Source organism: Malus sylvestris, chromosome 10, assembly GCF_916048215.2.
Source record: "Malus sylvestris chromosome 10, drMalSylv7.2, whole genome shotgun sequence".
In the NCBI taxonomy this organism is placed as follows: Eukaryota; Viridiplantae; Streptophyta; class Magnoliopsida; order Rosales; family Rosaceae; genus Malus; species Malus sylvestris.
The window spans coordinates 10696070-10712351 of NC_062269.1; the positions used below are offsets into that span (position 1 = coordinate 10696070).

A 16282-nucleotide genomic window follows, 5' to 3' on the forward strand; every position below is an offset into this window, starting at 1 on the left:
TCTTCCTTCCTTTCTTGCCCTGTCTTTTTAAGGTGATGAAAAATTATACAAAATTATCCTATTTGAAATGAATGCCTTGGGAATTCCATTTAAGATGTGGGTTGGTTGGAAAATTTACCTTTGTTGTACTAGAAGATAATCCCTTGTATCTACAATGTCACAATATGTGCCTTTAGACAAACTTCGAAAACAAACGCATCCAAGATAAGTTTATAAAATCACTCTTCCAAAAAGTGAGTGTTTTACTTACTAAATAACTCTTCCAAGGATAGTAGACGTGTGTCTATAAAATAGGCTAAAAATTATCTTGAAACAAAAATAAAAAAGACTAGTTTCCAAAAATATAAAAATAAAATTATGTTTTAGGGAAGCAAATTTTGGGACAGATGCCATCACTTCTATTGGGCATAGTTGTAATAATTTATATGTTTGGGGTGTTTATGTTCCTTCAAAAGCCGTCAATATCTTGTTGTACGACTCTAGAGGCCTTGGATGTTCCCGGGGCTTCTTTCTCTCCTAATTAATGTTTTGTTTCTCAAAAAAAAAGAAAAAAAAAAAGACTAGACATCCAATGAAATCATGTAAAAAGATTATAACGTCCACCGTTAAGAAAACCTAACTATAATCGAATTTGAATAGCTTTTTTTATCTCAAAATTTAAATAGTATTCTAACTCTATCTCAATAAATTTTAGTCTACATTCAAACTCAATTTTACTATTTCAACATTTTATTTCACTTGAGTTTCTCTCTTTTCTAATATTAGACTTTTTTTTTCCTCAATGAAAGAGAACGAGAAAGCTATGACGCAGTGTAGAATATGCATTATTACATTTTTAACCTATTTCTATTAGCAGTTATCTATTAAATTTGTGTAGGAAGTGAAAGTATTTTTTGGCATTTTGAATGTTGACCTGTTCATCATTCTCACTTTATATAGATAGATTAACTTTGTGTATGAAGTGAGGGTATTTTGTGACATTTTGAATGTTTCACTTTTTTATCCTTCTTATGTTTCACCTTCTTATCCTTCTCACTTTATATATATAGATAATGTTTGTTGGTATTACTAAAAGACACATCTTTCTCATTCCTCCACGTTTTGCTTTGGCAATTCACCAATAGTATAATCATATCTATTCATTTCTTCTTTATAGTATCTGTCCATCCGTTCGTTTTCTCTCCAAATTATTCTCAATTCTAGTTACAAACGTCCAGTGAAGAAGCAAAAAACTTCTCCATCTTCTGCCACACTCACATGGAAAAGATTTGAGTGCTCAATTGGCGAAGAAGTATACGGTAAGATTGGTATATATGCTTTTTTATCTTCGCCTCTAATATTGGTTGTCCTTTATGAAATTTTAAGGTAACTGTATTTCGTTTGTTGTTCGATCGATGTATGGTAAGATGATGACGTTTGGTTTGGGTTCTTCGTGTTTGGTTGTTTCCTTTGGTGCATAGAATCTCCTTTCATTTTGTTCAACCTTCATATTTTTTTCTCTTTAATTTGAAACATGTTAAATACATTTTGCATGTTGCAATTTTCTTAAAGTTTGATCTCAACATGGCACAAAAACCATCTTCTTGCATACACTTGGAGATAACATTTGACTGGTGTGTACATGAAAATTGAGTGTTAGGCTATGTATTATTGTATAACAAAAGGTTAAAATGTATAAGTTCGTTTAATTTTTTTCTCAATCATAAAATTACAAGCTAAGAATTATGCATAAATTTTTAATTTTTGTAATCACGAGTATACCTGGTGCATAAATTATTTAATTTTATCACCACAAATGAGTCATGACAAATTTAGTCGTTGTTCATATTGCTCTCCGTTTAACTCTTTTTTTTTTTTTTAAATGAAAACTTCATATATCTTGTATTTTACATATTGGGCTTTTGTGTGCAGGAATCCAAACGAATTTAATTTACTATTCGAGTTTTTTGGTTTCAATATGGTTAAGGATTACACGTCAAAATTGTTTCTCCATGGTTGCTGCCGAAAGCATGAAAGTTCCTAATGGTCTAATCAAAATGTTTTTTGGGTTTTATTCCCCTTTTTTTGTTTCAACATTGTTTATGGTGAGCACTCAATTCAGTTTACAAACCTGTAGAGTTCCAGATGTCTACAATTGGAGTAGATTATTTCTTTACTTGCTTGACAATTGCTATTTTTTAGTCATGAAGAATCGATACTTAATATGACCATGTCATGGATCTACACCACTTAATTTGAAAGAAATAAGAATGGAGATCCTTATGACTATATTAAGTGTGTGTATGACATATACTCAAGGAAATGATATAATACCATTTGACCCGAAATAGTGAAACCTTCAAAGCTAATTGGTAGCTTAAGGTGACTACAATCAAAGAGATTGGTTGACTTAGAAGAAATCATCTTTGACGTAGTCTTTGTTTCAATCAATTCGAAGACTGCTTGCTACGACTAAACGGTGACTTAATGTTTGGACATAACATGGGTTTCCGAAATCATTATCAAGATGTACATTGTGTAAGTTGTAGAGATCCATCCATTATGAATCTTAGTAAGCTAGTGGGAACTACAAGTGTCTTATGAAAAAAGTTCAAATCGTTTGATTTCTCGTAAAGATGTAAATGAATCCTTCGTTTACCAGGTTTACAAAAGATTAGTGGGAGTTAATCATTTTTTCTAAATTTGAACATATATATGATATATTAATTTTGAAAATGAAAGGAATTCTTCTTTGATAAAGTTATGACTTTAAACATTTTATAATGATAGAATGTATACGGGAGACTTAGTCTATATACTAAACTATAAGAATAAATTACATAAAAACCCCTCAGGTTTGAGGTCTATTACAATCTCATACAACATCTTTAAAACATTTCACTTTCATACCTCACGTACTACTTTATTTCAAAACAACACCTCCGTTAGATTTTCCATCCAATGGTTTGTTAAATGCTGACGTGGCTGCCACATTTGTGCTGATGTGGCTGCCACATGGCAAAAAAATAATTTTTTATACATTAACAATATTATAATATTAAGCCTATTTAACAAAAAAAAAAAAAAAAAAAAAAAAACAGAAAACCTGAACCCAGATCCCCTTCCCCACATCTCACCCCCACCCCCTTACCCATCTCTTCCTTCCTGTCCGTCCGTCTGTCCCCACCCCCTTACCCATCTCTCCCACTCTTCTTCTTCCTCCACACCAACCCCAACACACTCCCTGTCACCCTTTCTTCAATTCCCTCATTCCCTCTCCCTCTCTAGGGTTTGAACTTCGAATTCCACCCATCTCCCGCCTCTTCCCCCGCCACCCTTTGCCTCCATGCGTCTCCTTCCCCCAAAACCCATATCCCCCTCCACCTCTCCCATCTCAAAGCCCCCACCTTTAATCATTTATCTGTTTTTTTTCCATTAATTTTCTTAGAAACCCTTGCAACCCACTGCCTGAAAACCACAACCCACAACCCAAATACCTGCAACAGTCGCCCGCGGGGGTCGCGAGCTCATCGTCGAAGGTGGGTCGTCACGGTAGAGAAATGCTGGTGGGTCGTCGCCGGGGGGGGGGGGGGGGGGAGAGCAGGTGCGTCGTCGCGAGGGGGAGGGGGGAGAGTAGGTGTGTCGTTGCCGGGGGGAGAGCAAATGGGTCGTTGCGGGGGGGGGGGGGGGGGGAGCAGATGCTTCGTCGCCGGTGCGTCGTCGCGGGGGGGGAATAGCAGGTGGGTCGTGGCGGGGAACGGGTTTGGTTTCTTCTTATTCTGGGGGAAGGGATTTTTACAGATAAGTGAGGGGGAAGGAAGGGTACTGGGTTCAGGTTTTTCTGGTGTTTTTTTTTTTTAATTTTTAAAGAGAGTTAATATTATAATATTGTTAATGTATAAAAAATTATTTTTTTGCCACGTGGCAGCCACATCAACACAAATGTGGCAGCCACGTCAGCATTTAACAGACTATTGGATGGAAAATCTAACGGAGGTGTTATTTTGAAATAAAATAATACGTGAGGTATGAAAGTGAAATGTTTTAAAGATGTTGTATGAGATTGTAATAAACCCTCAAACCTGAGGGGTTTTACCCAAACTATAATGATAGATTTTGAGATATAATTGGATTATCTCAACCCCTATTGATAGACGATAGATGTAGGAAGTTTCTCAAATGATAAACTTCAAATGGAAGGACAACTCATGTTAGATTGGGAAGTTTCTCTTCTAAAAGGGAATGTACCATTTGACTCCCAAAGAAACATAATGCGTAAATAGAATCATTTATGCATATGCAGAACGTTGATATAAGTTGTACCAAGATCGGTACAAGACGATATCAGTGCATGCCCAAGATCAGAACAATGGCAACTATCAAGTGAATCCTTACGTATTTAAGGAATACTAAAGGATAGATTCCTTAAGAATGAGGAAGAATTAGAGTAAAGAATGGAAGTGTAAACGTATTAGATTATGAATCTAATATTGTATCTATCATTAGATATCTCTTCATTATGACAAAAGGTAATTGGATATCTCTTTATTATGACTAAAGAGATATTTGGGTGGAAACACTAAAAGTAATGACTCTAGTGTGTTCCATCATGCATGCAAAATATATCGCCATATAGAAGCTTACAACAATGTTGTTTGGATGGGAAAAATCATTTATGAACTCTCCATTTGGTTCCAACTAGAAAATGTCACTTGTGTACCCATATTACGATACTAATGGGGAGATAGCTCAAGCCAGAGAATCAATGTATCATTAAGATCCGAACACAATTGAGAGACTAAACCACATGATTGAGAATCATGTATAATGGTGACGTCTTTAATCCCAAGGTTGCTTCTATGGATAACATATAGATATCCACTATCTAGGCCTACTACTTAGCTAATTTTGAAATGAATTCAGAAAAGGTATCATCACTGATGACAAGTTGATTGACTCTAGTGCAAGTGGGAGATTGTTGGAAATGTGCCTAAAGCCAATCTTATGATGATATTTTACAGACATTTCACATGTTAAACTACTCTAGTTTAATATAAAGGCAAAGATTATTGTTTAAAGCCGTCTCATATACATGTTATATGCTTGAATAATAAGTCTAAGGAATATGTAATTAAGAGAATGTGATCTAAAGAAGTTAGATTCATGAGATCATTCTCTCGCGTACACATATCCTAAACGTTCCTAACCATATGATTGTCAATTGGGTATTGACGGTCTGTTAAGATCAGCACGTGCTATGTCTTCTCTCACGAAGAGTGACTGGTCTCGAGTCAATAGTGCGACTGACACCAAGATAAGTATGTAGGTGCTCAATAGAGAATGAGTCCACTAAATGCGATCAACAAAGAGTTCTCATACTCATGTCACATGAGAACTCAAGGTTAGGATAATGCAAAGTAGTCCTTTGACATGAGGCATCATAGTTAGGTCCTTGATCTTTGACTATGTCAAAGGCACTCTATCAAAGGGTGTCCACAACATAGTTGGGGTTAAGCTACTTAATTATACAAGCAAGTGAATGTTTAAACAAGGGATCTCTAACCTTCAAATCGTTGAAGGAAAATACTCTATGATATTATTAAGAATATCTAGCTAGAGTATGAATGAGATTTAAGAAGTCGTTCCAAATCACTTCAAGGTAATCATATAAGTAAGAGGATCACATTGGATAGTAGGCATGAATAAACTATCAAACCAAACAATGTGGTCAAGAGTATTGTATTAGAGAAATACCGTATTGCATTTGTAGTCCCAAACTGAATAGGTTCTCCAACCTCTCTTGATTAGCTTGGATAGCCATAACATACTGATAGGTGTCACTCATGACTTGTGGAAGCCTTGAAGATGTGTAATCACTAAAGGGAGAATTGAAAGTAAATTTCAATTCACAATCAATTAGTAATAGTTCTATTCACCCGCTACCTCGCTAAAAGGAACCTAATAAATCGCACACCATGTAAGGTAATGATTGAATGATATAACGAAGATGAATAAGGACAATTAAATAGTTTAATTGTATATGGCAAAGATTAATTAAAAAGTTAATTAATCAAGAACGAAAGGTTCGTTTTAGGCCTTAAGTTAGTTTCAGGTTACAACACTCAAAAGGGTTTTGGTCCACAAGGCACATAAGGTTTAAGTTGTGTGACAACTAAAACAAAATGGGCAATTAACTCACTAACAATAGGGAGGTGGGCCTTGCTTAGAGAGGGAGCGGTTTTGGACTTATTACAAGTTTGTCACTCCATTGAAGGGAGGTATAAAAGTATCCTTATATCTTTTTCTTCATTTAGGGTTTCTTTGAGGAAAGATGAGAGAACACAACCTCTCTCTTTCTCTCTAGAGAGGCCGACCACCATGGGAGACATTGCTACCATTTTGTCTTCCATGGTCACTCATCTTCTTCCTTCACCATCCTTGGTGTCGGAACTTAGAGGCCTCTAACTTTGGAGACTTTTGGAGAATCCATTCACCCATCATTCTCCAAGAAATCATGGAGCAATTAGCAAGAAATGAAGGCCCTATCTCTTGGGTGATTAGCCTTTCCTCATGCAAAGAGGATTCATCAAAGGTATAATATTTCTCAACTCACTTTGTTCTTGAGTTGAATCTTGGTTCACCACAACTATTAGGCTTTGAATTTCATGGTTTAAGTTTTGTTTTAAAGTGCATAGAAACATGCTTTTACCATTTAATCGTTAAATGCATGCATTATGTTGCTTAATGAACTTAGTTTTTCACAATATTTCCTTCAGAATAATTCTTGGTGTTCTCTGATTTTTTTAATACATTCTTTGTAGTTTATAATGAATTTTTGGTATTTTAAATTTGTTTTCTTAAGTTGTAGAATGAAAACTATTTACTATTGTATCAAATACAACTTACTAAATTTTTATTTGATTGTACTTTGGAGAGAGTTGTTAATTGACATACAAGAGAAGGAAGAAAAGTAAGAGCCTCACTAACCTTCATGGCCACTTCAAAGTTTAAAGTACTATGTGATCAACTAATCATTCTAATTTTCTTTTCTAATATGTTGTTCTATTATTGCAATACTTAAAAACCTCTCACACATTCCAAACTCAAGCGAAATAAGAAATAAGTAAAAAATCTGCATAGATAAGTGAATCAAGGGTTTGTAAGTCACATGATTAAAGAAAGGTCTTTGCACCTGCAGAAGTAGGTGCATATAAAGACTAGTTAATTTTAATTTGGTAAATAAAAAAAAAAGCTAACATGGTCTAATGCACCAAAACACATTGATCAAAATTCTTAAGGCATGGATATTTGATAAAAAAATAATTATATATCTTATTTGTAAGATACTTATAAGATATATAACATATATTTTGGGCCTCGTCGTTTACTTGGCCATCCTCATGGTCGGTCCTATAGACTCCAAAACCGAATCAAATTGTTGAATTGGACTAGTTGGTTTGGTCCGTTGCAGTTTTTGTTATTTTTTTTTTCTTACAATTAAAGATAAAGTTAGTAAGTTAAATTGTTTGTTGTTAGGGGGAGGGGCATCAATGGGGTCGAATCGCACTAGGATGTATATGCATGATTACTTTCTGTCATTGCGGTAAACGTCACTTGTAGTTTTAGTTGTTGCTCTTATACTTATAGTTTAATAAGATGATATGTCTAAATTACCCTATCCTATATAGCAATCTAACATCACACTATTATATTGAGATATATGTTACTGCCCTATACATTGGAATAGTGTAAGACTGTATTCAAATGATGTAAATATCAAGTTGACATGTGCGCATATTTATTTATATGATATCCATAACAATATCTATAATAATGTCCATATGTGTATCTATATATTGTTAATATTGTACACCCAGAGATTATGGGTGATTGTAAGTAACACAATTCATAACTAAAGTTACAAACCTTTACGAAAAAACTCATCGTCTGCACTTACAGTCTAAATACACACTACAATCTCACTTTATCATTGCCGATATGCGTTAGCCATGTCCTACTTCAGTGCTAACTTCTTTCTTCCTTTCTTGCCTTATCTTTTTAAGGGGAAGAAAAATTATATAAAATTATCCATTTAAGATGTGGGCAGGTTGGAAAATTTTACTAGAATATAGTTGTATGGTGTAACTAGTTTATAACTTTATATGTCAAAAAAGAGTATGTCTGCTTTTAGGTTATGGCACTGATTCTAATATATATTCGTTCATATTTGTGAGCTGATTCTAAAATAATATCCGCTTGAATTTTGGCCTTGATTATCTATACTATTAAGAGAACCCTCATTGTCAAATTTTTTTCCCTTTTTTTTTCTATTTTGCCCTCACTTTTGATACACACTATTGACAAAAGGAGGGCAAAATGGTAATTTTGTACCTTTTGATAAAATGACAATCATATCAATATTTTTCCTATTTTACCCTCTTTTTTTCATAAAATGACAATCATATACTTATTTTTTCAATTTTACCCTCACTTTTGATACACAATAGTTACATAAGGAGGACAAAACAGTAATTATGTAATATTAAAAAAATATGCACTTATTAAGAGAAATTCATACACACAAAGTGTGTGCTCTCTGCTAGTTAAGTATGACAATTGTTTGCGTTATTTATTTTTTCGTAGGAGCCTTTTATCAATGATTTATTAGTCCTAACATCGTATTTCAGGATAAGTTTTTTGAAAAATTAGTCGAACCCAATCAAACTTTAGTTAATAAGTTTTCGAACCAAATGAAAAAAATTAATAAGTTTCATGCTCAAAATAGACAGGATATAAGGAAACTAGTCAAACTTACATATCATTATTCACGAAAACTTTTAATTGTTCATACCCAAAGAGGATGCATGTTTCATCAAACCGTGTGTAATCAATGTTAATCATCAATTAGGTCCAAGATTCATAGGATTTGAACAATAGTTAAAACATAATCTTTGAATCTTAACTAAAACCAACAGGAATTTTATTTCATTTTCTTTTAAAAATACCAACGAAAATTTAGTCCCCTTGTACTGTACAATGTCACAATATTTGGCTTTAGACAAACTTTGAAATTCAACCGCATCCAGAATAGTTTATAAAATCTCTCTTCCAAAAAGTAAGCGTTTTACTTACTAAATAACTCTTTCAAGGACAACAGATGTGTCTATAAAATAGGTTAAAAATTATATTGAAACAAAAATAAATAAAAAAACCAGTTTCCAAAAATAAAAATAAAAAATACTAGGCATCGATAAAATCATGTAAAAAGATTATAATGGCCACCATTAAGAAAACCTAACCATAATCGAATTTGAATAGTTTTTTAATTTCAAAATTTGAATAGCATTCTAACTCTATCTCAATTCCTCTTTCTAATTCTATCTCAATAAATATCAGTACACGTGCAAACTCAATTTTACTATTTCAATATTTTCTTTCACTCGAGTTTCTCTCTTTTCAAATATTAAACTTTTTTCTCCATGAAAGAGAACGAGAAAGCTATGACGAAGAACAGGGACAAAGATATCAAGAACAACAACAATGAAAAAGAAAACAACAAGAAGAGAAAGAACAACAACAAAGATGTTGGCCCCGATTTCGAAGCAGAAGAAAACGATATGCTCGCTCTCTCGCTCAACTCTAATCGTCCTCAATCAAGACCTCGTCTAATGCCATCGGTAGATACACAGCTACCAGCATCGTTGCCACTGCCGGTGCCACCACAATCATCGCCGTCACTGTCAGTGCAGCCAACGCCCTTGTTCATACAAACCCTAATGCCTCAAAAACATTCATCTCATCCTCTCCAACTCTCATCCTCACACCCACTTTACATGACTAAACTACAATCTTCCTCCTCCCCGTCCATGCCCTTGCCCAATCCCGGAGTTCCCACATCTCGTCATCTGCGTGCACGGCGGAACCCTACTCAAGGTCCGAGGGAGGGAAAGAGCGAGACTGTCCCGGCTCCATTCCCGTGGGCTACCACAAGGCGGGCCATGGTTCACAGTCTGGAATACTTGCATTCAAGGCAAATCGTTACCATCACTGGTGAAGTGCAGTGCAAGCGTTGTGAACGACAATATGAGATGGATTATAATCTGAAGGAAAAGTTTCTTGAGGTTGGGAGTTTTATTGCTGGTAACAAGAGCATGATGCGCGATAGGGCACCGAGTGTGTGGATGAACCCGGTTCTTCCTGCATGCAAGTTTTGCAAACAAGAGAACAGCGCGAAACCGATCATAGGGGAGAAGAAGAAGGTGATTAACTGGCTGTTTTTGCTGCTGGGGCAGATGCTTGGTTGCTGCACGCTTGAGCAGTTGAAATATTTCTGTAAGCACACCAAAAATCATCGAACCGGTGCCAAAGATCGAGTTCTTTATCTTACCTATCTGGGTTTGTGTAAACAACTCGATCCCAATGGACCTTTTGATCGATAAATAATGAGAGAGGTAAGAGTCTACTGGGCGTGAGTGCTCTATCTTTGAATCTATCAGTTGCTTCCTTTGTTAGCCTGATTTAGTTGCAGAGGTTTGTATTAATTAGTTTCTGGTTACATATTTCTTTCTTTTATTTTGTGTTTTTTTAATTTCATTCAAGTTTGCTTTCTTGTTTTTTAATTTTCTGGACTGAATAAAAATTTCACTTCTCAGTATAGCTGTTGGATTGCCGGTTAGTTTTTTTAATTTCCATTTTCGCTATGCCGGTTAGTTTTTTAATTTCCATTTTCGCTAACTTCCAATACTTTGATGTACATAAAAAAATTTAGCGTCCAATTTTATTTCTCGAATTCCTGCATCTGGCTTTAGAACCTTGTGATGATTTAATTTAGTAATTTATTTTGGTACGAAAAAATTGTATTCTTTGTTGCAATAAACTTAGCTATGGTGGGTGACTTAATTATGAATAAATCAGATTAGGGTACGAAGATGGAGAGAGAAAGGGAACACAGGGAGCAGAAACAAAGATTCAGGGGTGTATTGGAAAAGAATTCAATTTGATTGTAAAATCGTATTCAATTATGTTTTTTACATGAGTTTTTCAAATGCAACTGGTATTCAGTTCAGATTTTTATCCCGTTATGATTTTAAATGAGTTTTTCAAATCGTATTCAATTCAGATTTTTAAGGATTCAATCCAAGTTTGGTCATATATGAATGGCTTTGAAAGTGTTTTTAGTGTTAGAGTGTATCCAAAACAGTGAATTTGTAAGATTCAATGAATTAGACGATTTTGGTGTATTCTAGTCATATGCATCTATCCACTTATATGTGAATATTTAAAATACATAAATTTTGTGGGAGTTTATAATTACAGCCTTAGATTCCTAATTGAATACAACCCCCTAAATGAGGATATGCTTCAACACACACACACACACACACACACACACACACATATATATATATATATATATATATATATAACCACCGGAACAAGAGATTCCAGTGACTCGTGCACTCGACCTAACTTATGGGACTAAGATCCGCTTATGGGAGGAAGGGATAGCTGGTGTGCATACACTCTAAAAGATTAGAGAAGGAAACGAACTTGGAACTTTGGTACGTGTAAAGAAGGTGTTTCATTATTTCCTTTTAACTCGATCGGGCTTTTATGTTAATCTATTGCAACGTTGAGAAACTTGAGGTTTTAGGCTATACATATTCAGATTTTGCTGGCTACGTTGACGATAGAAAATTGACTTATGGGCACCATTTTTTCTTGGTTGGAGGTGCAATATATATCATGGAGTAATGCTAAAGGATACAATTGCCACCTCTATCACAAAAGCAGAATTTATACGATGTAATGAGGTCACAAACCAAGATCTGTGGTGAAAACAATCATAAGCAACATGATATATATATAGTAGTGAACTCAATAGTAAGACCTTCAAAAAGTTCCTGTGATGACAAGGCTGCAATGTTATTCAGTACGTAAGAATAACAAGAAGATTGCAGCCTCCAGATTAATGGACGTTAAGCATCTTTTTGTACCATCTGTAAGAGCTAGGTTCAGTGTGGAAGAGCGGAAAAATGAGTCATATTTACTAAAGAGAAATTTTATTTGAACCAAATATTTATTTTGCTACACCTAACTTGAAAATTAGATGTGCCTTGTCTAACCCAAAAACAATTGGGATAAAACACATTTTGTAAAAATACCTATATGCTAATCTTACTTGAAACCTAAACAAACCCTGATCGAGACCGTTCTGCAAGTCCTAATTGAGAACTTGCTTCCCGGATTGAAGAAGCCAACATGATCACTTGCTGACAATGGCATTTCAGTTTACTCTCTCTCTCACTACGAGAAAGTACGGCTTGCCCTACCAAATTTTGAGGGACAAAAGAAATTTCGTAGGGTAAACCATATTTTGTTGGGAAAAAATTGGCGCCAAAGAAAAAATTTGGCGCTAACTTAATGAGGTTTTTATGGGGCGGACAACTTGTTCGACGCGTAAATTGTAGTTAACCGACGGACCTTTTCGTCGTGTAATATTTTTTGGTCGTCTAGAAAAGTCTAGAGGTGATGTGTAAAAAAAAGGGGAATATATAGTTAGGAGACGAAGTATTTGAATTCTCGCGACGACTGCTTCTGTCGGTAAGATGTAGGTTACCTTTTAGCTCAGATTCTGCTGCCTTCTTCCCCCATTTCCCCCTCACCTTTTTTCGTTGATGTGCTTTCTGCAGCCCCCCGGCCGTCCTCCCTCCCCCGTTGTATCTCACTCCATCTCTTCCTCTTCGAAATATTTGAAGGTTAGTTTATTTTGAGTTTGTCATTATTTTTTCCTTCAAATGTGTTATTTATGATTAGTTTTTAGTAGGAAGCATGAATTTATTTAGTTGTGATAATTGTATTTGTTGAATTATGTAGGATGTGAAATTTGTAGGTGTTGTTTTTGAAATACATGTGGAGTAGGAAAACTTAATTTGTGCAGCATTAGTGTAGGAATTCGGGGTGTGGAACTTGTTATAACTTCATTCCATTTATACAAAGTTAATTATGTTGATTAAATTCGTATAATAAAATCGAAATATACTTAGACCTGTTTGAGATTTTGTTGGACACACGTGCAGGCATAATATGTGGCTCCGTGATCTAACTTAATCTTGAATTGTCCATTTTGGATAGTTTGGGAGTGCACTAGTATGTATTTAGGGTTTGCGATGAACTTGGCTAAGTTTCGGCTGTAGAAAATTCGATTGTATCTTATTCTTCAAGTGCATAGTGGATATTTGTCTGTAATATCCACGTAGTGCGCTTGGGGAACCCTGGGGAGATGCTGCAGAATTTTTTACGATCAGAAATAGTCCGGTGATATGCAAACCGCAACACAGAAAGTACATTTTTGAATGGGATAGGATCTTAACCGGAGGCATAATCAATCTTCTGAACAACTTTGTAACCACTTCCAACCTTAAAATCATCCAAATAGAAAATTTGTTTCACCATCCTTGGGCGACAAAATATTGTTTGTCGCCTAAAATTTTATCACGCAAGTAGTTTTTTCTACAAGTGACAACCTACTCTTACCATCCTTTTTCCCCATCCAATTTGAAAACTCAACCATAATATATAAATAGTTTTGGTCACCACACTCATCACCCTATTTATCGAGTTTAAATTTTGAAATTTGTATAGTTATAGTGAAGCTCTCTTAGATGTGTAGCGAAATGTGAGATCAAAATTTGTTTTAATTTGAGGCTGAACAATTTGTATGTTTTTGATACGTGTTCGGATTTCTTGGAGCCATTGATATATTTGGAGACAATGAAGGAGCATCCTGCCACAAAACTTAACTATGACAAAAGCGCCATACAAGTGAAATATGCAGCAGATAAGTGGAAGGAGAGTGGCCAGATTGATGTTCTTATGGACGGCCACTTTGCCGGAAGTCCGCATCTCTGCTTCCAAAACTGTAGTACATCAATCAATGACGGAAAAGACAATGGAAATGTGAAATCCGATGAAAGTTTTGGCTTCAGAAAGCATGCCAACCTATTTACCAGAAATAGACAAGGAAAAGGGTACGAAAATATTATGTATCTACAAGTGTTAGATACGCGCTGTTTGAAACATGTTTAATTTGAATTTACTGCCTTTCGAGTAACATCATATGCAACACCCTCATAAAATTTAAAGACACAAAAAACCTGCAACACCCAACGTTTCATTCTCAATCTGGTCCGACCATTGGGTTTGGCAACTTCAATCCAATGTCAAGGTTTAGTTATTTGAGTCGATATCCATGCCATTTACGGATTTACTCATTCGAAAATCAACAACAGCCTTGTCAAAAGTGCTCCTCACGTGTTGGCACATCACCATGAGATCCTGACATGAATCTGTGAATACGGTTTTTGCTGCATCACCTGTAAAATTTCATCAAACACCAAATGTTTTATGCATTAGAAACTCCACTAATTCCTTAAAGAAACACCAAGCGACTGATTCCAAAACACTAATTCCATAAAGAAACATCAAGCGAGATCCTTCAATTTTTATGGAGTGATATGGGGAGGTAATTTTGTTTTGCATCATAATTACCTGGAAGAGACAACGGCTACAGTTTGATAAATTGGTTGGGGTCGAACCCATAACCAAACCTAGTTGGAAACCCTCTTTCTCAATCCCCCATCACCACCACCGTTAGACCCAAGGTTAGATGGTGATGCTTACCCACCAAAGCACTTATATTATGGGTCCAAACATATCAATCTTGAGATGGAAATAGGGCGATTCACATACACATTCAAGTAAGAACTCCATGAAAAATTAAAAGAGAGTCGACGACACTAAGATGACCAATCAAACACCTGTTTCTATAGGAACTAAAGTTGCTCCAGTTAATTATTTGGTTCAGACTCCACAACTCGGCTCCAATACACAGATATGATTAGGCATTTGGCAAAGTATCAAAGGCACAACAAATTGAGTATTTTGGAGGCTGCTTAAGTGAAAACATTGTTGTCACATTGCTAATGTAAGCAAAAACCAAATGCATGCAGCCATCAGTATGATATCTCTATCTTAAAGAAGAAAAAAATAAACCAGAAATATGCGCAAGGTTGCAATTATGGGAAAAATTGGTTGATGGAGAAAAAAAAAAAAAATCATTGTAATAGTCCATGACAAGGTCTGGATGTGTTACCTGTTGTCTGGATTCTAATATTAACTCGGTTATCCGATGGATGAGGAATGCTGTACCCACAAAATTTTGTCCTTGGACTGCAACAGAACATTACAGCTTGGTGAGCATATCGTCATTACACCGTTTTTACCACCATTACTGCTTATTACTACATGATCCTTTTCAACTTAAACCTATCTTATGGCAAGATTTATACTAACTCGGAAGATTTGTTCCAATAAACTTTCAAAGCATTTTCCACTGTGCTCATTCTACTTAAAAAGTAGACCAATAAAGCAAATTCTATTTCAGAGGAAAAAAAATTGATAAGGATTCAGTACATTTGATGTTTAGACAAGTAAAATTAGAGCTAAAACATCAAAGAAGAAGATTAGTGATCCCAATAGAAATAGTCAGATGTTTATTAAAACAATTGGAAAGCACTTACTCCTGGTTCAAGGTGAACCTGACGGCATTTGCAAATGTGTGATCCTCGTCAACCAAAGAAAATGTGGATTGGCTGGGATCAGTCAACGACCCGTGTTCCATTTCTTACAAAATCCTGCTGCCAAACAGCAAAAATGAAAAAAGAAAGCAGAAGCCAGAACAACAAATTCAGATTAAACCATTTACCACTAATAACATTCTCAATGACAACCCGACGCATTCGACACTCTCCGACATCGTAGAGTTTTGCTTCTACATTTTTACCTCTAAAGAAATATCAAGCCCTCAAGGTGCAGGGTGCAAATTTCTTACTTTTGAAGCAATTCAATGCAAATGTCCGGAAAAAAAAAATTAAAATTACCAACTTGGAACAATTAGGCAGAAAGTTTAGAAATTTATTAATTTATTTTAAAATTTCTGGGGTATAGAACTATTACGAACGCCACAGACGCAAAATTGAAATCAAAATCCCGAATGTATAACCCTAATAGTAGCAGAAAGCTAAATTGAAATTAAAAAAATCCTAATTCAAAACTAAAATCCGAAAACGAGTACAACTTACAGAGAGTTTAGGCGAAAAGCAGGGAACAAAGGATGCTGCTTGTGCGCTGTTCGTCTCTCGCTATGTCGACCGCAGGAAGAAGAAAGGGGCCGACGTGAGGGTTTAGGGTTTATAGAGCTTTTTTTGACGAATTTACCCTTGTTTTGTATTGGAAGATTACC

The 16282-nt window shown here is 35.3% G+C and overlaps 2 protein-coding genes and 1 long non-coding RNA gene across 4 annotated transcripts; 2 read left to right on the forward strand and 1 right to left on the reverse strand.

Moving 5' to 3' along the window:
• Positions 1 to 1192: 1192 nt before the first annotated feature.
• Positions 1193 to 2197, forward strand: LOC126587550 (uncharacterized). The gene is made up of 2 exons (XR_007611121.1): positions 1193 to 1298; positions 1912 to 2197. It is a non-coding gene; the product is annotated as an uncharacterized LOC126587550 (long non-coding RNA).
• A 7282-nt stretch (positions 2198 to 9479) lies between these two features.
• On the forward strand, positions 9480 to 10641 carry LOC126584225 (uncharacterized). Its single transcript, XM_050248678.1, has one exon. It carries the CDS (start codon positions 9480 to 9482, stop codon positions 10416 to 10418), a length of 939 nt encoding a protein of 312 aa, XP_050104635.1. The 3' UTR covers positions 10419 to 10641.
• Positions 10642 to 13994: 3353 nt separating this feature from the next.
• On the reverse strand, positions 13995 to 16280 carry LOC126587548 (DNA-directed RNA polymerases I and III subunit RPAC2). 2 transcript variants are annotated; one of them, XM_050252625.1, is made up of 4 exons: positions 16122 to 16280; positions 15561 to 15677; positions 15134 to 15210; positions 13995 to 14354 (listed from the first exon to the last, which is right to left on the reverse strand). In XM_050252625.1, the coding sequence occupies exons 2-4, from the start codon at positions 15659 to 15661 to the stop codon at positions 14209 to 14211; spliced, it is 324 nt and encodes a 107-aa protein (XP_050108582.1). In that variant the 5' UTR covers positions 15662 to 15677; positions 16122 to 16280; the 3' UTR covers positions 13995 to 14208. The 2 variants fall into 2 exon arrangements, with proteins under 2 accessions (XP_050108582.1, XP_050108583.1); XM_050252626.1 differs by having other exon boundaries at positions 15561 to 15674; positions 16122 to 16264.
• Positions 16281 to 16282: the final 2 nt, after the last annotated feature.

Bases quoted from the DNA above. Each gene is read 5' to 3' on its own strand.
- LOC126584225 (XM_050248678.1), top strand. From the start codon at position 9,480: ATGACGAAGAACAGGGACAAAGATATCAAGAACAACAACAATGAAAAA.
- LOC126587548 (XM_050252625.1), bottom strand. From the start codon at position 15,661: ATGGAACACGGGTCGTTGACTGATCCCAGCCAATCCACATTTTCTTTG. The intron at 15,211-15,560 runs GTAAGTGCTTTC...GTTCTGTTGCAG, and splicing joins AGGTTCACCTTGAACCAGGA to TCCAAGGACAAAATTTTGTG. The intron at 14,355-15,133 runs GTAACACATCCA...GAAATTTTACAG, and splicing joins TATTAGAATCCAGACAACAG to GTGATGCAGCAAAAACCGTA.